Genomic DNA, 22,222 nt, shown 5'->3' on the forward strand with positions numbered 1-22,222 from the left:
AAACCTACAGGATGGTAGATCTCCAGGAACAGGGTTGGGTTAGGGTTATTATGATCTCCAAAGCAATGCTTGTCAAAATATGATTGATTGCTAGATCAGTTCAAGATCTGTGATATCTGTCCATTTAATTATTTAGGCTTACTTGTATAACATCTAAACGTATGTTGGTATTTACACCAATGTTAAAAATTGTTACTCGCATATGCATTACAAACAGCTGTATATCAGCATATATGCAAACTTATCCTGTAAATATATCTGTTGGGGCGGGGGGGGGGGGGGGGGGGGGGTCATCATACTTAATGGCCATATTATTGCAATTATATATCGTCACTGCCTCTTTCTGAGATTCAGAATAAATTCTTAATGAAATTCACATCTGTTGTTAGCTTGGAATCACTCGATAAATTATGTGCCAGTGAAAACAATTTGTTCCAAGAGCCATCTCAACTTCATGCTAAAACTTTGAGGTAGGAAGGATTTTTATTTGATCCAGTATTACCTCAGGTAATCTGACAACACATGCTGTATTTTGTTCAACATTTGTAGATTCAAAACCTGCAGGTAAATATTTGGTAGGATATTTTTGGCTGAGCAGGTGACTGTGACCCAAGTATAAAGCCTTCACAGGAGATGAACCCATACAATTTGAAATATACAATGCAATGACATTCATGTATATTGTCTAATCACTCATAACCAAAGTGTATGGCTTGCTTCAGCATGACTCATATGACAGATTCCTCCCACAATGATATGAAAGCTGACTTCAGCTGACTGTACAAGGGAACACGTTCCTTAATACTGCAAGAAGTCACCTGTAGGCTAAATGCATTATTACAGCTGGGATGCTACTCCATCTTGGGGGCCCAATAGGCACAGATATTGACTCATTTTGACTGTCACACATTTGCCTTCAAGGCCTTCCCAATGAAGCCAGCTAACCACTATTTGGAGGAGTCAAACCCTTTCCCAATAAGCTGCTTAGTTGCTAACTGACTTGTTAAACAGCCCCATATGCAGGCAATGGGAAGATATGCAGCCTGATACTTTAAATCCAAAGCAGAAGTTCATTGTAGCTTAGTCAAACAATTGAACACAAATTCTCTGAATAAAAGCAGCTTTAGATATAGCAGACTGTAGCTATGTGCACTAAGATGTGTACTTAATGAAAGAATGAAATAGATGTGCTACAAATAGAGAAGTGTTTTTTTTCTGTTTTATTTTCACATTACTTACCCATGTGTGATAGCTAACACTAGACAATAAGGTAAACAGATTTAAGATTTAAGAACCCTCTCAATCTCTCCTTTTAAAAAAGGTAAAAATGTTTTAATGCTTTCATAATTTTTTCTTTTTCTTTCTTTCTTTCTTTCTTTCTTTCTGGGGTGCTGTGGAGACTTGGACTTTATTGTCTGGTAAAGAAGGGCCATTAATTCTATCAAATCTGGGCTTACAAGTAGACCCCAGATATTAAAAGCCCCTTGGTCATCGATCCCCATGAAAATGATACCTGCACATTCAACGAAGCCATCTTATAATCTTAAAGCATCAGTGCCTCATGATTTTCAGGAGATGTATGATCTTGCCCAGGTGCAAAAGTCAGGTGAAGGATTAAACTTCTTTGCTGAGTACTTGGACCGTGGTGGAAAAGTGACTCCCCTACTATACAAGTTTATGTTTCTGAACCTGCTATACAGGTTCAATAGCCTGCCTAAGTCACAGTACCAGTCACTTCGTGTGTGCAGTGTAGGCTACAGCCTGCACTGAAAATGCACATTTGCAGATACACTGTATGCTAACCGTTTGCAGATATAGATATATGTACATACAAAAATATACAAATTGTGAAAGTTAGATAAGACCATCTATACAAAATAAGATACTGTTCTTGTTAAACCACTGGTATTAGTTACAGGTGCAAATCCATTAACAAGAAATACCATTATATTTTATGTACACAATGAGAATATATAAAACCATTTTCTAAAATAAACACTTTACAGCAAAAGGGAACAGGATAGGTGTGTAGCTTAACCCTGAATTGTGATTGGACAAGCAGCGAAAGGGGTGGAGTCAGGTGTTTTCGGAAACAGGCCCCCAAGTCTCAGTTAGGATGAGCACAACCCGGCTCCTTTCTGCATTTCAACACGACCCCCGTCCGGAGGCAAGTCTTTAATCGAACCCGAAATGGAGTGAAACCTGCAGAGAACGAACAAACACGCCGCCATTAATATACGATGCAGCACAATGACAAATGCCAAAAGTACACAGCTCGTCCTGGCGTGGAGCTATGGAAAGTAAGGACAGAACACAAATGGCGTGTGAATTCGCTTTTCAGCTATGTAAATGAGAACAGCGTAAATGTGCTTTTTAGTGTTTGCCTTCTTCAAATTAAAACAGAGACTGCGCATGCAGGGAAAAAAAAAAAAACATACACCAAAATGTATATGTGCTGCTAAAGAAGCCATGTAAAAAAAAAAGAATAAATACATTAACACATACTTTTTTCTATCCAAACATTGCTGACCATTGTTTTACACAAAATTATGAACACATCAACAATAACACTTACCATAGTAACATTATTAAGATTCAAATACATTTACATGCGGGGCAGAATTCAATCTATATGTAAAGTTGGTATGGTAATGTTGAATAATATGTTTCAGTATGTTTTTCCAGTTATTGTGATGTTTCACATTAGTTTCAATGCCTGCTGAGCTCTCTGTAGGATTATAAAGTTATACATGGGCAGTGTAGGGTTGAGGCTAGTAAACTAGGCTTATAAATGTCCAGCTATATAAAGTGGATTCCCTGTTAAAGAATTTAAATAGCTATTGATAAGAGCATCTGGTAAATGCCTAAAATATACTCAAATACATAAACCCTCATTTGCGCATTGTTCAGATATCAAGGGAGCATTACTACTACTAGAATGTTATTATATTTTCATATTTTTTGTCATTCACAGTAACTACTGTAATGAGATTCCTCCTGGTCTAGATCTATTAATATCACCTTGGAACAGCAATTAAGACTTTCCACAGGATCTTGATCTTTTGCCCTTGTCAAAGTATATTGTAAGAACAATGGACAAAATGTGGTTTAAATTAGCTGGAATGTTGTCCAGTTAGTACAGAGAGAAATTGTTTTGAAATGCCTGCGTGAACAGAATTTTCAATTCAGAACCAGTCATATGTAAATGCAGTATTCCAAACCTTTTTTTGCCTTAAAACCGCTATCGTAAACATGCATTATAATTGAATAGTTCTTGTTTCTGACATCAGTGTTCAAAGCGGTCGTATATACGCATCTGTAAGAATATAACTTTAAAATAATAAGTAAATAAGGAATACTGTAAATGCTTGAACCAGTATACGAACAAAATGGATAGATTTAGGCTACCTGCGGCTTGTGTATCGCTAGTTACACACAATGGCATGGATGTGATTCAAACATAATTTGCCTTAGCTTTTAATTTAGCCCTTGAGAGAGTTTATCACTTTGGGAAATAGCTCCACAGATACTGAGCTTGAGGCCGAATGCGGTACCTTGAACTGTTGCAGTGCTTCCGTTTCTTCAAAGCTTTGAAACAGGACCCTTTGATACAGGCGTTTTTGCAGTCGATGACCTGGTAGATGATGGGGTTGTACATGGCTGACGACTTGGCTAGCAGGGTAGGTATTACAGACACTGGAATAGGGATTGAGTCGTGTGCCCCAAATGCAGACCACACCGACACCACAGCATATGGGATCCAGGCTATTAAAAAACCAGCGCATATCAACATTGCCACCTGTAGGAAAAAGTGAGAATTACACCCTTGCGGACCCCATACGCAGTAATTCATATAATGACATCTCAGACCCTTCGTATCACATTGTATTACTGTGCAAAATACTGAACAATGTCATTCCAAACTTTATTTTTTAGAAATTATAATAACCATAGACTGAACTTAAAATGATTAAAAACAAGCATATAATAATCTGAACAATCTTCAACAGACTATTGCCAGTAATTCTTGGAATTTATTAATTTATTTTTTTGATTTATCTTTCATACCCACCAGGACATATTGATCAGGCAAAGAGAAATGAAACTGCCTAAATGTTCTTTAAAACATCTTTAAAAAAAAAAACTTAAAAAAAGGATCTGTTTGGCTTGTTTTGCAGCACACTCAAAGCATGGTGATGTGCAGTTATGGATTTACCTACCAGTGAATTTCTGAATATTTTATTTATTCTATTAAAAAAAACTGAATAATGACTAAATTGATTTGAAAATTAAACTGACTCTTCTGCAGTTCTCCAAGTCGGCTTGAAGGGGGGAAAAAACTGCTGCCACACGAAGTATAATTTAGAGGAAGGGAATTACCTGTCAGTGAGTAATTACCCAGCTAATTAGCATGCTTGTTAATCAGGTAGTAAACAGAAACGGTCTGAGGGCAATGTTCAGTTTAAGGGCAAGGCTTGACTGCTTTATTTCAAGCTTAAAGCCTGTTGGCTCACACATACACATGCACACAGGCACACATGCAAATACATATATACATATATATATATGTATACACGTATACATTTAAAAAAAAATGTTTATATGTTATGTTATACACACCTTCGTTAATTTCATTTCCAGAATATGGCTGCTTTTGTTCCTAGTGTCATAGTGGGAGACCTCCTTGGCGGACGCCTTGACCTTGCAGATGATCTTGGCGTAAGAGAAGACGATGATGACGGTGGGGAAGATGAGGCAGAAGAAGAGTATGCACATGACGAAGGACTGTCCGGACACGGACGCCTGAGCCAGCCACCAGTCCAGAGTGCAGGAAGTGCCGAAAGGCTCCGGGGCGTAGTTGCCCCACCCCACCAGCGGCATGGTCGCCCAAAACGAGGCGTACAGCCAGGTGAACACCATGGCGAGGAAAGCGTGATGCCTCTTCAGCCAAGTCCCTGCAATAAACATTCCAAGAAGCGGGAAATTTACGTGCCAGTTTTCAGCATTTCACGATTTCAAACTGAAGTAAACTTTTCAAGGACATCGCTTGCCGACAGAAATCCTATCAGTAATCACTTAGCATCTAGTGGCCAAATAAAGGTACTGCCATTACTTCAGGGGAGCCACTCAGAAAGATAACTTGGATCATGAGTAAACACAGATTTGAAATTCTCCACAGGACTATGCATTTTGCACTCATTTTCATTTACATCAACATATTGTACATCTCACAACCTATTCATTGTAATCAGAAATGATTCAGCCACATCATTTTGCTTAATGAATTCAATTTCAATTCAATTAAATTTTTTTGTATAGTGCTTTTTACAAAGAATGGTCACAAAGAAGCTTTCACATTGTGAATTGTCACAATTGCTAGTTCTCCGGTGCTTATATTCAATTCCCACTTTGGGGTTGTTTCAGATGTCACCATAGAGCATCGTCTGATGTCTGAAAGTACAATCTAAGTGGGAACACTTTACAATAAGGCCACATGAATTGGCATTAACTAATGCAGTTCTTGACTACAAACTACTGACTACAAACTAATAGTACAAACAGCTTTGTTAATTATTAATTAATATTAACTACATTATTTAATGCCAAATCATATTGGAGTAAAAAATGCATCGGAATGAAAAAACAATTAACGTATTTTGTTAACTAATTAAACGTCTATCCTATGTTTTTCAAATGAATAATCATGTAACCAACACATTAGTGAATGCATTTGTTAACTACCAACTCATGAAAATTTAATTTCATGCTTAAATTAATGCATCTGCACATCATTAATTCATGTTAACAACCAACATTAGTTAATGCCAAATTCATGTGACCTTATTACACAGTGTTACCCGCTAAGGCTTGGCACGGGAACAGCGGGAGCTCACCGTATCTAAGATGGCAGATCTTCAGGTAGCGGTCGAGGCTCACCAGAGTCATGGTGATGAGGCTGCCGCAGCCGAAGAAGAACCCCGCCCAGCCGTAGTAGCGGCAGCCCTCCCAGCCAAAGATCCACCGGTGGGAGAAGCTGGACACCACGAAGAAGGGCTTCCCTGTGACTGGACGGAAAAGGAGGACACGACGTGTGACGCAAAGGCCGCATCGCCATCGTGGTCATCCGCTCATCAACTCACGACCAGCAGTTTGGGAACGCCCGGGCTGGGCTACATACACATCTCACTGAACCAACAGTCATTTCTAAATACAACCCATGTTGAAGCTTATGGGACATAGAAATAACTCTGATATATTTGTGAAGGGAAGCTGTTCAAATTGTGCTTAAATGTTGCACGTGCGGTAAAAGTATTATCGTCCTGATGCTTTCGAGTTCATGAGAACATTCGTGAGAACTCCCCGAGCACCCACAGCATTTCAATATGAGAATTTTGTCTCATGGCATTGAAGACATTACAGTGTCGTGATAAAGTATTTTCCCCTTCCCCGTTTCCTCTATTATTGCATATTTGTCACACTGAACGGTTTCAGAGCTTTAGACAAAAATGCAATATTGGACAACGGGAAACCTAGGAAACACAGAACAGATTTTATTATTATTATTATTATTATTATTATTTCATTTATTTAATGAAAAAAGCTATCAAACTCCGATATCACGCATGTGTGACAAACTAATTTACCCATGTGGAAAAAGTAATTAAAAATTTGTTTTGCACTTGCTCAGGTTCCCTTTATCTAATTTCACATTTTGTCTAAAAGTCTGAAACCATTCAGTGTGACAAATATGCAAAAATAGAGGAAATAAGGAGGGGGGGAAATTACTTATTCACAGCTAAAAGGGATTCCCCTAATTCAGTATGTGAAAGGGTGGTCTACTCAATGGTACGTGCAAAAAAAACTGGATGGCTGATTGACTGGCATTGCCAGTTTACATGTACACGACCAATGTACCCGATTTGCAGTACTTGTTGTGCCCTTTAAAATAGAATGAACAGCCAATTATGCGTAAGAACACAAAGCAGCGCTCCAAACGAGAGAACAAGTAAAATAACTTTGACCGAGTGTAACTCTGATTTTTTTTTTAAAAAGCGCACTTGAAAACGTTTGTGTGATACCATCAGAAGAAATTTCAGAGCCTCAGAGGATTCTTGACTCGTGGCCATTTTACCAAAGCATTGATGAAAGATAACGGTTTCCACCATACTGCAAAAAAAAAGGGCTGATTCATGCCCAGGGACAAATTTGGAACAGACTAAAACATGCTGATGATAAATTTTATGTGTTAGCATTATAAAAATAAATAAATAAATAAATAAATAAATAAAAACTGCACAAACAGCAATGGCCCAGTAGGACTTCCGCTTAATTGCTACATCTCCTGATGATTAGATCCTGAAAGAATATTCTGTTTCTGCAATTACAAGAAAATGTGTTTCCACACTGTTAGACCTCAGCATGGGGAAAAAAATGACCTTAATGCCAGAGAACTGATAATGAGCTGGTAAGGTCACAAAAGGTCATTCATGAAGCAAAACAAAAAAAATTGTAAATGAGACTCTGACCTTCTGAAACCATGGAGGTTTTCAACCTTAAACTAGCACCCTCTCTCTGATCCAGTATTTCAGAAGAGTGGCTGAGTTTCACTTCAGACTTGTTGGGTTTCCAGACCTCATATAAGAGAAGATATACTTTATTGAATCCCATGGGGTAATTTGTCCTCTGCAGTTGACCCATTTTAGTTAGGAGCAGTGGGCAGCACCTGGGGACCAACTCCATTTCTGAGGCCAGTGCCTTGGTCAAGGGTAATGGCAGGAGTATGCCTAACCTGACATGCATGTTTTTCAGTGGGGGAGGAAACCAGAGTACCCGGAGGAAACCCACGCGTACACGAGGAGAACATGCAAACTCCAAACAATATACAACCATGGAGAGAGAAAGAGAGAAAAGTATAACGTGTAAAGTAAAAAGACACTTGTTTAAGTGAATGAGCAATCTGAAATTACCAACACCCTCTGAAGTCAAGGTCCACCTAATCCCCATAGCTCTGCATGTGTGGAACTCAACCATCCACTAGATGGCAGCAGAGCGCAGGCTGGAGATTTTGAGCTCAGCCGGGCTGATAAGATTACACCAAGGGCCCGTGTTTTGTAAAGTGACTCAGAGCAGAGTCTTGTGAAGCATGTCAGCGTAGGAAGGCTGACCTAGAATTGGGTTTCCTCTGTCCATAACCTAACCTTATCCATTGTGGGCTAAAAGGAAAGGATAATCCTAGATCAGCACTCCTACTTCAAGATGCTTTAGGAATACCGAGTCAGATTTAAAGAAAGAGAAGCAAAATGCAGTCAGTGCAGTAATAATGACCAACTGCAAAGATACCTGCATTCACTGTGTAAACAACGACTCACTGCAAACACAACTGCGTTCCCATTTCAGACAGGAAACTTTAAGTCTCTGGGCAATTGACAAGCATACACTTTTATCCCACTGACAAAAAACGCTTTATGATACTGTGAAGAAGCAGATAAGGGTTAACGAGAGATTAGAGAAGGGCCTTACCTGTGATGCCAAAGTCAAAGAGCGCTAAATTCACAGTCATGAGTTCTGGGGGCTTCAACTTTGTCTTCCGTCTGACGGACATGTAGAGGACATATCCATTCCCAGTGGCTGACATGACCCCTACGAGACACAAGGCAAGTAAAGCGCTGAGGGACGTACAGCAAAGCACCGTTTCAGCACGGAGAGGCAGACTGAATGCCGTCAGAGTTTTTACAGTGCTTTCATATTTAACCACATGCCCATGCACACACAACAGCAATAAGCAAAATAAATAAATAAATAAATACAATTAAAAAAATAAAAAAAAATCCCTGAATCCAGTCAACGAGTGAATCTTTGGTTTGACATCACTATTGTAGCACGACATGGCACCTTTGGGGTGTTTAAGTTGAGGAGGGGATATTTGACCTCATCCACGTATCTTGAGATGAATAAAAAAATGCCGTAAGGAAGGGTTCCGTCAGTGCAGGTCACTTCCTGAAACCGCAGCCGAAGGGGTCAGACCAGGGGTTCGCAAGCTTTTTTTCTGACGCGACACCAAATAAATGTTCACAAATGTACGCTCCCCCAGCACCCAGCCCCCCCCCCCCCCACACACACACACACACGCCTCGTGACTAACAGCACCGTCTAGCCGTGACTATGTCGTCGATGTACCACATCCTCTCTTCCCGCTGGGCACGAGTAACGTTCGGCATGTACTAGCCTACATTCACATATTATAGAGGGACAAAAAAAATTACTATTTTTGGCCCACTCGGTTTCTACGAGTCCAGAGGACTTTTTGCAGGAAACATGAGCGCCTTTTCACACCCGAGTCGAAGATGCATTGGTGCACGTGTATACCATCAGCAGAGCAAATGTGGCCTGTGTATTTATCATCAACTGATCAGAAACAAATTCCTTTGGAATGGAGAGAAAATAAGTTTCAGTGGATTCAGTCCTCTCTGGATTCAATCTTTTCAGCAAACAAGAAACATTAAAATGGTAATTTCACCTGAAGCGGAGTGCCTACAATTTAAGGTTCTCTCGCAGCACATCTTTTGGATATACTCCGGCGATGTGAATGTTATTCATGACTTGTTTGAGTGGAACTGCAATCTTCTTTAAGACTTTAAAATTATTCAAAAAATTCATCACAATTTGTCCAAAGAACCACTTTAAATTCAAAACCAGTCTATTTTACCAAAAGGGATTTTTTATTTTTTGTTTTATTTAATTATCAGAGGCGAAGCGTCTTACCAGCAACGCTGCATTCTAAGTGGTGTGCATTTTTGCAAACTGATTGCAATCTTTCTGTTGCATTATAAAGGAATTGAAAGGAGCGACCTCTTTACGCCAAAGGCATTTCATTCTGAAGTGCAGCTGGCTTTCCAACTTGAAATTTCATAGGAAGTATTAATTGTCCATGCTTGCTGAATACTTATCGCAGGGCAGGCAAATAGAGGTGCCAATCATCTACATTAAACAAATGTATGCTAAACTGTGTTAAATATAAATGGATTCAATTCTGTACTGTCATCTGCTGCTTTACCCATATCTGGAGTTTTAATTTAGCATCTGTGACTAATTTAATTAGTCACAAAACTAATTAAATTAGTCACAAAACTAATTAAATTAGTCAAAACTAATTTAACTAATAATAATGTTTATTTCTTTCTGATGATTTGCAGGTACAATACAATGAGCAAAGAACAGATAGGCAAATGGAAAACAGATAGGCAAATGGAAAAGAAACAAATCAAATTATACCATAATCTAATAATTGATTCTGCGGAGGTGGACTATTACATATTAATTCCAAAGTTTTTTTTTAATGTTTTAAAACAATTCTTCATACATCCTCTTCACACTCACACCTATGTGCAAAAGTAGCTCTTAAAGACATGTCATCTTTACCGTACGTTAAAAGCCATCTACTCATTCGCTTTGAATGCCCTTCCCCTTCTCCCGTTGATATGGTCTTGTAAATGCATAATGGCTGCACAGACTGATGCACAAGGACTTGCGCACTTGTGTTTCAAAGGCATGGAACAACATATATATACAATATCATCAACTATAGCTCAAAAGTACTTCTGTCACAGTACAGTCCTTGTTTCTCCACACCGTTCTGGAAGGGTTTGTGGACGTTTGTGCTTGACGTCCATCGACTTTTTGCTGCCGACAATTTGCAGCATTATACTTCGATTCTGGACACCATCGCAAAGACGCCTAACACAAGGATACCGAAAAGAAAATTGCGCAAAGAGCCATGTCTTTAAGAGCCATTTGACAATTTCAGCTGAATAACCCAAATCCACAGACGGCACAACTCGTATACAATTTGTTGACTCTTGACTAAAAATGATCAATGCCATTATTGGACGTTTTACAGTATTTTTTTTTTTAAAAGCACTGGTCTATCTACAACAGTGCTTCCTCCCTCCTTGCCAATTTTGTTAAAAAAGCATGCATTTAAGGTTTTCAAAATAATTACATACACTTATCCTGTTTTTTTTCCACATATTTTCTTTGATAATAATAAACCTGTACGGATTACACTCAAAATAGTTTCCCCATATTGCACTTCAGGGCTTTTGGGGCTTCAGAGTGGGAGCTTATTTTTGGTTGTATTGCAAGTCTTCCGGAGTCGAACGCCATTGTTTACTTTCTGGATTTTACGGATAATTTCAGTTTTGGAGCACTTTTTTTTTATTGGCCCAGTTTTTGTCAGTGGTGAAGGATATTTCACGTATTTACAGAAGTCCCTGCTGACCTGCTGGCTTCAGAAGAATGGCTGGTCTAAGGGCGAGCACAGTATTTGTCGTGCAAAGCAAAAAGAGCACACTTTATGCAACACCAGAGCAGTGTGAAAATATAGGAAGAGATTCCAAATTGACAGCTTTATGTAAATTAAAAGCAATCCAAAAGCATGACAGCAAAAACATACAATATAGTGAGAACACACAATATAAGAGATTTTGAAAAGCATTAGCAGAAGAAAAAATGAGATTTGAATAAACCTGCACCGACCACAGGTCAACGTTGTGACTATAATTCAGATTTTTCTGATGAAAAACTGCCTTTGAAGTGTGTGACCCACAGCACAATTGGAAGATGCATGTTTTATGCAGACAGTGTAGGTCTGTTTTTATATTACTTCAAGATATGGAAAAGAAGATTATTAAATCACATTGCTTTACTGATTTGAAATGCATGGTGCATACAAAAACAATGTGAACAATGTCATTTCTAAAGGAGATCCCATATGAAATGGATATAGCAATATAGGGGACTGAACTATGAAATATAGTAATATGTATTGTATTATAACATACAGATCATGTACTTACCCAGGGAGATAAATTGCGAATGAGTTTCTCATTTACAATAACAATTTGAATTACTTGTATATCAAGTAATATCAGGCCTACATTTTTGGATATATACTGCAACAAGTGTGTTCCACAAAATCAGAATCACATGAAATGTATTCGCAAGATGAAAATTTAATTTATGCATCAAGAAGGCAGGAAATAGAACCAATTCTGAGGAGGCTGTGGGATTTCATGTTGTATGAAGTGGTGCTTTAGGGCCTTGGATTTAAACCAGGGGTCTGTTGACCCCTGTGGGGGTGCTCAATGGCACTGTAGGGGGTCAGCAATTACACTAATCCCCAACCCCTGGTTCTCAATAACAATCCCCGCTTTCATCCTGGTTCATCCCGGTTGTAAAATATAAACCCCTCTTAACTTAATAATGGGGGTCCCCCGGAAGCCTTTGAGCCGGGTGGTAGTCCCATAACCGGCTGGACCCCCCCCCCCCCCTCCACTTTAGGGACAGAAAGGGGGAAGTTTCACATTCATATTCATGACCAGCGTAGGCACCACAGGGCGGGGAAAAGGAGTGCACGTGAGACGTGAAATTAAGACGTGTGCAGGTGGGATTAATCGCTTTGCTCGAGGAACGGCGCAGAGCCGACACAGATGACATTTTGCTATATTGATTCCATCTGCTCCTTTGTTGATTAGGATATTGGCTAACTGACAAAGCCAAACGCCACAAAAGCCGTTCTCATTCCTTGATCCAAACCCCCATACTGCGAGCCTGGGAGATGAGAAGGTTTGAAACCACGGTGGGCCACAATTTTCAGAATGGGAAACCTTCAGAAGCGAGAAAATGGCTGGCAATCATTTCCATAATCAGAGAATTCCACGTACAAAAAAAAAAAAACCTGCAGCCTGTCGCTTCTTATGGTGTGCGGTATTGTATGTAGGAAAATGGCCCACCGCCCACTGCTCAACCAGAAAGCTGTCCATCCTCCACCGACCAGCTTCAAAGGCACATCAGTGTTAGTTATTTAAAGAATGTCTCATTGATGTTGATGAAACCCTGTCTGGCAAAACATTTGTGGACACGTTGCGATCAAATGCGAGTCACTCATTAAGCCAGCACAGCCCCAGGTCTCTCGTCGGCCATTTCCATTCCGTTGTTCGTCGATTTCTGCCCTCGACTTTGGCTCGTTATTGACTTCAAACACAGTTTGGAGAGTTTGGCGATCACCAACTTGGGCTTGTGAAGAAAATAAGTAACACCTGAATTTCATTACTGAGTCAAAATTTAAGGGCAAATGCTGACTGAATCCAGGAAATTGACTTAAAGATAGTGTTACTGTTCTGAACACAATTCGGTGAGTTAATCAATCAACAAAATGAATTGGCTAAACTGTGTTCCGAAGAAAAATGCTAACACTTGCACTTTATAAACCCCATAAGTCAGAGAAAGGCCAAGCAGTATTTTACCAGTCTTATAAGCCATCAAACGAACGTTCAGTAAATTGACTGTGCCTAAAGACTCCATAAATACACAGTAGCTGCAGTGAACGCTTCAGAATACAGCAGACCAACATATGAATTTCTCATTGAAAATGACTTACGTCTGCAGGCCATTTGCAATTTTAATGAAAGCCTATTGCGTGGAAACATTGCTTTGCATTCTACTTGTCAAATACCATAGAATTCACCCGTGGTGTACACCACCACTGTAAACTCTCCTGTTCTATCAGGCATAGTTGTGGGGGGAGGGGGGCATCTTTGAGTCCCTTAACTCATTTGATAACCTACACGCTGCTTACCTATAATGCAGATGTAAACAGCGGCTACAATGTCTGCCTCTTTCGACAGTTTGGAGGCGAAAGGGTCGCCCTGGAGGAGGTAGTGAGGGACGTAACCGGAGCCAGAGGTTCCATTCTCAGTCAGGACCATACTTAGGTGTGATGAGGGACCTGTGGAGAAAAATGAAATTACTTCTACGGTCCATATATGCCTCAGAGAGGACACACACACACAGTGTCATTACTGTGAAGCACCGTGAGTGCCAACAGCTCCCTCTTGTGGAGAATCTTCAGCCTGCAAAACGTAAATGAGCGAGCGACCGAGCGTGTGAGAGAGTATGAGGGAGTGAGTGTGTGTGCGTGCGAAAGTGCGAGTCAGTGAGAGTGAGTGTGTGAGTGACTAAGTGAGTGAGTTACAAGCCAGGTCCATTAGGTGCTTTGCACCTAAAAATGTAACGACAACACTTCCTGTTAAGCTGATTTCAGTATCTGCAGCATGAAATTACAGCCAAGAGAACACTTCCAATCAAACACACAGTCCTACCCATTCGGGAATAAAGAATGAAGCAGTCACAATGAGGCACTTAGCTGAGATACTCAGAGCAGTTTTAGAATTAATCAATTCATGAAAAATCATCAATTTGTATCAGTCCTAGCAGAAAGTGAAATGCAAGCCATCTCTGGAGCTTGGTGAAACTGCAATGTTTTAACCACACTGAGGCCAATTATCAATGCATAAAACAGGTGGAGATACCAAAGGTTTATTAAAAATAAATAAATAAATAAATAAAATTTAAAAACCCAGGATCGACCCATTACCATCTCTACAAATCTAGACCTTAAATGATAACATTGTCATTTGCCATATTAAAATCAAAATGCAACCTAACTGACTTCAAATGATGAATTACTGGGAATTCTGGCATATTACAGGCATTTAACCCATGCTCTTAACCAGAAAGACTTACACAGCTTTTAACATAGCACTGCGCTACACTGCCAGACCATAGCAAAGCCCGGTATAGTAGTGCATAGTTCTGGTGCAGCGAGGTACCATGATTTCCAAAACATTCTGCATGACACTCATAAACCAAAACACACTAGTTTAATAATAGACAAAACACTCCTGCAAACCACTAAGTGATGGATTTACTCCAAAACATTGCTTGGAGTTCACAGGTACTGTACAGTTGTAGGTCCTGAATTGGTTTGTAACGTCTTGTATTCTTCCAGTAGCGAGAAGGATGAACGGTTACAGGAATGATGCAGATGGAGAATGTGGTGAATAACAGCTAGCGCGAAGATCGGTGTCAAAACAATTTTCCACGATTGTGAATTTCACAATCTTCGAAAACAGCCGAAGGATTGTCAGCTCAGTGCAATGAGGAAATCACATCTGCACCGGCCACCCAAAGGATTTCAGCTCATCTCTAGTTTCACATTCACAAAAGATTTTTTAATTTATTTTTCTGCAAGTGATTGCGGGGAACAGGTAAACACAACGTTTCCTGCTGCGTCCAAACATCAACAAAGCACGCCCGGTTCATCAGAATGTGAATTTAGCGCATCGTAGCACTAATGAACAGGCCTCTCTCTTGCATGCAAAATGCACTGAACTACAAGAGATGCAATTACAGGAAGTCAAACAATGATTGTGGGGGCGTGATGCAAACCATTCCAGCAATGGAACGTGACATAAATGACAATTTAATAAATGTAGGGGGGTAGTAAAGCCCATTTGAATTTGTTCAAAACACAAAGTTGCCAGTACACTTCCTCTATACCAGCGATGTTGCCAGAAATACAATTGCTGGGGCATGTTCCCCAGTAAAATATTTTCTCTGTGCTGTTGTAAAATGATCATGAATCTAGTGGCCATTATCACCGTCAAGTAAGCAGTTTGACAACTAAGGGGGGTGGGGGGCGGGGGGGGGGGGACTGGGTAGCTGTCAACCGCAGGTGCTTGTCAGTGTAAGGGTGCGAGTGAACACAAGGCAGCTTTACAGTATCAGGGCAGGAAAGTGATTGTAATGGTAAATGGACTGCATTTATATAGCGCTTTTATCCAAAGCGCTTTACAATTGATGCCTCTCATTCGCCAGAGCAGTTAGAGGTTAGGGGTTAGGTGTCTTGCTCAAGGACACTTCGACACACCCAGGGCGGGGTTTGAACCGGCAACCCTCCGACTGCCAGACAATCGGTCTTACCGCCTGAGCTATGTCGCCCCACTGGGATGACAGTATCAGGGATGACAGTACTGGGGGCCTGTAGAGCCTTTAGTTTAGCAATGCTCCGGATCTATACTGCTAGTTCTGTGCTGGTTTTTTTCCCCCCCCACCAGCAGGACCCATTAACTTCACATAATCTTTCACCTTCTATCTCTAAACGCATTTGCTGCCAATTTAGAGTTAACTTCACTCTCAGTAGCCAGGCTCATGCTCCCTAAAATCAAAGGTAGATGTGGCCACTCGACTGAACAGGGAGGAAAGAGAAGAGAAAAAGCTTTAAACAATCGATTAAAAACAAAAGGGGTTTCAAACGGTTTTAAAAAATTACCCCAGAAGAGACAAACCAAATGAAAAACCAAAACAAACAAAACATCACAACCAAACTAAAGAAAAACTTCAGAAAATCATTTAGAAACTAATTGTTTCAAATCTCTCTCTCTAGCATAAGTTGTGGCTCTCAAAGAACTTCATCCCAAACTGAGGCACGCCTCTCGCAGGTCTTAAATACCACCTGAGGCAGCACAGGTGAAACACATTTTCGCTAACGAGAGGACTCCAATCAGGGAACGCCACACCTAACCGAAATCGATCTCGAAACTGAGAGAAAACCAAAACCCTGTAACACTGAACAGCAAATTGTTGTTTTTAAATTGGTTAGCACATAGTTTATACAGCTAGTTACAAACAACACTATTAATAAGCAAATACCACTTAAAAGTGATTTAAAATTTTCCCTTATATGTTAATTTCACAATTTTACAAAATAATAAACACAACTAAATACTTTTAAATACCTCATAAGAGATGCCTGCTGTTTTCTTTAATCAGACAGAGGTTGTATTGAGACAAACACAGGTCACCATCTGTCCACACAATATAAATGTAATGTCTATGGTAAAACCTTCCTCCAGATTCTAACCACTTCCTGTTGCATTTCGCCAGGCATCGACACGGCGATGATCGCTTGTTCCAGATCTCGTGCAGCTACCTAACGCAGCACTGCATTTCCCCCCCCCCCAATACGCTTTAAGCCAAAGGTGGCGGTCTTGATTGCACACAAAATAATTTAACTAACACTTAATTTTGTGCAACCAAAATGAAGTGTCTGTCTCAACAAACCTCTAATACGTGTTCAGCATCAAGACGGACAGTGCCTTTCTTCCCCGCATGTGTGTACTGTGTGTTCCATATGTTCTTTTCAATTATCCACCACAAGCCACTTGTTAAATGTGAAATGTGTGACACAAGCCACTTGTTAAATGTGTCCAAAAATAAATAAAATGAACAAAATGGACAACAAGGGGCTGGCCTGCCCATGAGCGGTAACCAAGCGATTGATAACCGAGTAACCCCAGGGATAGAAAATTAGCGGCTAAGCGATTAGCACTGTGATGTTGCCCACAGCTTGCTGTAACCAGGGTTCGAATTACACCTAGTGACGCCACTGATGGGAAATATATTGTAATATTTACGATTACAGGTAAGAAGGATATATAAATGTTTCGACACACCCGACCTGTTGTTTTTACCTCTTTTTTTTGGGGGGGGGGGGGGGGGTCCAAGTCTTAATTATGGGGGTCAGACCCCCCCAATTCTGCCCGTAATTCGAACCCTGACTGTAACTGCCAGGAGTGTTTGATCTCAGTGTGAATGTCAACCAATCAGGTTGGCGGGGGAATAATGAGTAGCGTACTGATAGACATGTTTGTGCAAAAAGGAGGCCGATCACAGCACCAATTCCCCTGCCCTGCGTGACGGGCCTGCCCTGGTTGTGTAAGGGTATCGATGGCTGACATCAGCTTCAGTGAGCAGGACATGTAAACACGCCAGCACTGCGGCCAGCCAAGGCTAATTCGGCAAAGCCTTTAGGCTTCAGGACCGTAAAGTCGCGTTTCACGATTTCGTTTTTTTTCTTTTTTGTGTTTAAAATGGGTTTGATTTCGTGCTGTTCTCTCATTTTTACGCATGGGTGGCTTAACAAGAACTGTTCCCCACACACATTTAGAAATGAAAAATGAATAGATCCCTCTGAAAAAAACAAACACGTGGCCCAGGGAACTGAGTGGTGCACCCTCTAGCCAACTGGGATCAAACATATCTTTGTTTTCTTTCCGTGTAACTGGCATGAATGCTGCGACCGCAAAGACATCATAGCAGACAGTGAGGTCAACAAACGTGGATTAAATACCGTTGCTCCATCTGACGATCACATCCTCCAGCTGATAGTTGAAGATGCACTCTCAGAAGTTCTGCGCACTGTTTCCATAGAGGAGCCGTATCAAGTTTCCCTTGTCCCTTGTCCCTTGTCAGGAATAAAAACGGCTCAGTCTCCGAGCTTTCACACTTTTCACACCTACCGAAGAGGCTTCCATAAAGAACTAAAAAGGGTTCCCCTGGAGACAAGCCAACAAACCGTTTTGTTTTTTTTGAGAGTGTACCGAAGAACTAATAAGGCCACCGCGTAGCATGACCTGCTAAAGAACGGGGTTTCGGTGCAGAGATGCACCCTACTCTCTCATAATGCGTTCTGACCGTGCCAATACCAACTGTAGCCGGCAGCCCCACAAGCCAAGGTTTGCCCATGGAGATAGGCTCACTGCCATCTTGATGTCCAAGCGTGCCTTTTCTGATGGATCAGGTCGTCTGCATCTGTTGGATTAATTAGTCTGTGTCTCTGGTGGATTAGGTAGTCTATCTCTGTTGGATTAATTAATCTGCGTTTCTGATGAATCAGGTAGTCTGTGTCTCTGGTGGATTAGGTAGTCTGTCTCTGTTGGATTAGGTAGTCTTTCTCTCTGGTGGATTAGGTAGTCTGTCTCTGTTGGATTAATTAGTCCGTGTCTCTGATGGATCAGGTAGTCTATGTCCGATGGATCAGGCAGTCTGTCTCTCTGGTGGATTAGGTAGTCTGTCTCTGATGGATTTGGTAGTCTTTCTCTCCGATGAATCAGGTAGTCTGACTGTGGTGGATTAGGTAGTCTTTCTCTCTGGTGGATCAGGTAGTCTGACTCTCCTGTGGGTCAGGTAGTTTGTCTCTGTGGTAGATTAGGAACACTATCTCTCTGGCGGGTCCGGTAGTCTGTCTCTGTAGTACATTAGGTAGTCTGTCTCTCTGGTGGGTCAGGTAGTCTGTTTTAGCCAGCTTTAGATGAAGGGCACACCTCTCACGCAATGACAAAAAGGAGTAAGGGCTGGGCCACAGAAGAGGGCGCAACACACTTCAGAAAATAGCCTCTGCTTTCCCAAAATTCACAGAGAAATGTGCTGTACAAGCACAGGAACACAACTTGGCATTCCAAATGGCAAGAAAAATAAAACTGGAAGGATAGAATTAGCTTAAAAAAAATGGAAGTTACGGACACGTGTAAGCCTGTGCAATAAACTTGTCACAACAAAACATCAGGCCTGTTAGGGAACACATGGAAACATGGAGAAGAGTCTCAGCTCTAGACCAACACTTCTGCCACATGATTATTAATATTTTTTTTGTCATGGAAATCAGGGTTAATAACAGTAATTTCCAGCCTTTGATTTACACATGAATAAGGATGCAGTCATATATATGAGGAAAAAAAAGAAAAAGATGCTGGCCAATTTGCAATTTCCATAATCACAACATAAGGTTTGTTTATTATCTGTTTCACACTGTAGCAATGTGATTGGACTTCAAAAGAAGGTTGGGGGATGGGGGGGGGGGGGGGGGGGGATTATTAACAGAATACTGGCTGTTTGTTTGCCTATAGTGGTCTATGAAACAAGCAAATCAGCAATTCAGTGAGCAACAGTAGTCCTTCTTTGAAGGATCAGGTTGGTGAGAACGTAGGCTACATTTTGTCGGCATGATAAAATGCCAAAGATTTCAAATCCCAACATACTAATTCTAAGCACTATCTGGCTGTCAACCTGTATCTCTCTGTCTCTCAGGTGCAGTGAGCAGTAGCTGTACAAATTGATTTGTTTTTCATCAGTGTGACAAGATATCGACATAGACCTTGGCAGTGGTAATTGTATTTTTCCTCTGCCAAGGTCTGTCAAGCTTATATATATATATATATATATATATATATATATATACAAGCTTGATATATGTGTGTGGGTGTGTGTAGATAAATAGATAGATAGATAATACTGTATACTATATACTGCTGTAAATATCACCCAAAAATACTGTAAAATCTATGACAAACGGCACACATTACAACTACACATTGTACGATAAAAGAAACAGGAAAAGCTGCGGCACAGCGTCTTGCATGATGTTGAAGTGACAGACGCAAACCGTACAGGCGCAAATAAATCTTCGTACGATGCACTATAAACGTTTTGAAACAATCGCCTAAATCGTGTGCTGCCATATGGGCAGGTGCGTAGCCTACCTTTCTATGCGTCTGGAAACATCCCGGGAGCTTCGCGGAGTTTTCTTCAGTGCGCTCACTCCTCCAAGGGATCCAGATTCCAAGTTATCAAGTCCTTCTATTGATCCATTTGAAAGGGCTCGATGTTTCTCTGCTCCAAGCTCTTGAGCACGAGTTTTCATAGTCACTCTCTGCGCAACAGCCGTTTTTCTTCAGCTCCCTAGTGGGTATTATTGGTACCTTAACGCGCTGAGATGTCGCTGGCGCTGCCCCGTCATAATCACACCAGCTGTTCACGGGGAGGGAGAGTTTTCGGACACTGCGTATTTCGACTCGTAATACCAACGTTCAGTCTCTTTCTCGATTGTGGAACTTAACATAGCCCAACGAGTTGGTTGATTGGGCACACAGAAAACGACGCTACGACGCCCAGAGGTGTGTACGTAAATACAGCAATTAAGCTCGGCGAACGACATTATAACATCATCGCAACATACATATCAGAAAACTAAACGGCTGAATTAAGGTAGCATTAATAGAATAAAGTCTGAGATATACTTCACCAATGGTTATATGCGCAATACGTTTGTATTTATACCTTCCATGCATATTAATTTGAACAGCATAAAGAGTAACATATGGAGAGAAATACTTCACGTACTGTAAATACTTGTGACTAATTACAAGCCAGTGACATGTTCTCGGCTGAATAATTGCAAACGTTTTGTAGATTATTATTAATGGCATCATTATTTATTTTCAGTAATTATATTTATGTCTATTACATGAACAAACCAATTCTCTCCCAGAGCACTTTTCTTTGAGTGGAAAAAAGCAATATATGTCAGTAGAATTAAATAGCATTCTCGTGGTTAAGTATGCGCTTCTTTTTCCAGGCCCGATTTGTGATATGAAATCTGTTCGGTTCCTTATCAAATTTGCCGCCGAGAAGCTCTGTTGTTTTGTACAATACAATCTTTTCAAAATTTTACAAAAATTTAAAATATTTAATTATCAGCCAGTTACATCATCTTGCTATTCCACAGCGATGTATCAAGCAAAAGCTTGCATTGATTTAGTATAATATTCATTGTATTATTAATGAGATAATTGTTTCGCATCCATCCCTAGCTAGCGTGAGAACCTCTGAACTTATGTTATATATTTTGCATATGTGAATACTGTAGTGAATAAATTCATATGAACTACATTGCTAGAGGGGACAATGCCTGTGTCGCACCAGGATTAGAATCTACCCTCGGTCTATATAATTCCTCTGTCTCAGTGATGCACTGTATTTCATTAATTCCATGTGTCATATCATATGCCATGTACTGTTTTATGTCAGAGCCACACCATGTTACATTTAAAGTACAACTGTGTGAGTCCAACATCCCCCAGAATAAATTATGTGAACAAGAAAATCAGAAGTTCCAAAACGAATCCTTGCTGTTTTCTCCACAGGGATTTGAGCAAAAGTTTGTATTCTGCATCCAATTACAATTACAATTGCTACTGTGAAGTAACTCCCGTAATTCCTACTGATATTACACTATACTATATCATACAGTATATGTGATATCACAGGTCTGGTTCACATCAAACTATGCAGTTTCCGCAGAATGGAGGATTGTTAGGCCTGACCTCCCCCCTGCAAAAACTATCTGGACAATCTCTGAAGCATGATAAAGATTCTTTCACAGAATAATTCCAGTTGTCCCAGATTCTTTTGGAAAGTTCAATTTGAATCATTTCCATTCAGTGACTTTTAATTTCCATGGTAAATCTTGTTTAAAGAGGATGGCATTATACAAGCACCCAAACTGAAGCTCTGTTGTGCAAACTTAGCTGTTCAAGTCCCTATAGATCAATGTAGAAGTCCAAAGACTTGGGCCCTTAATTCATTGAAAATACATTGATATTCAAGTCATATTTTAGCTTTCTGGGGAGTTGACCTTACTCAGCCCACACTTAGTTCTAATGGCGTGGACCAGCGGTTTTTAATCTTTTCTGATCCAGGGGCC

The 22,222-nt window shown here is 40.4% G+C and overlaps 1 protein-coding gene across 2 annotated transcripts; it reads right to left on the reverse strand.

Annotated features, from left to right (window-relative positions):
- Positions 1 to 1,300: 1,300 nt before the first annotated feature.
- opn5 (opsin 5) lies at positions 1,301 to 20,499 on the reverse strand. Of its 2 annotated transcripts, none has more exons than XM_035421351.1 (7): positions 20,220 to 20,499; positions 13,637 to 13,786; positions 8,521 to 8,640; positions 5,895 to 6,065; positions 4,621 to 4,955; positions 3,555 to 3,799; positions 1,301 to 2,202 (listed from the first exon to the last, which is right to left on the reverse strand). In XM_035421351.1, exons 2-7 carry the CDS (start codon positions 13,764 to 13,766, stop codon positions 2,112 to 2,114), a joined length of 1,092 nt encoding a protein of 363 aa, XP_035277242.1. In that variant the 5' UTR covers positions 13,767 to 13,786; positions 20,220 to 20,499; the 3' UTR covers positions 1,301 to 2,111. The 2 variants fall into 2 exon arrangements, with proteins under 2 accessions (XP_035277242.1, XP_035277243.1); XM_035421352.1 differs by lacking the exon at positions 20,220 to 20,499 and adding an exon at positions 16,089 to 16,103.
- Positions 20,500 to 22,222: the final 1,723 nt, after the last annotated feature.

Source organism: Anguilla anguilla, chromosome 6 (assembly GCF_013347855.1).
Source record: "Anguilla anguilla isolate fAngAng1 chromosome 6, fAngAng1.pri, whole genome shotgun sequence".
Lineage (NCBI taxonomy): Eukaryota > Metazoa > Chordata > Actinopteri > Anguilliformes > Anguillidae > Anguilla > Anguilla anguilla.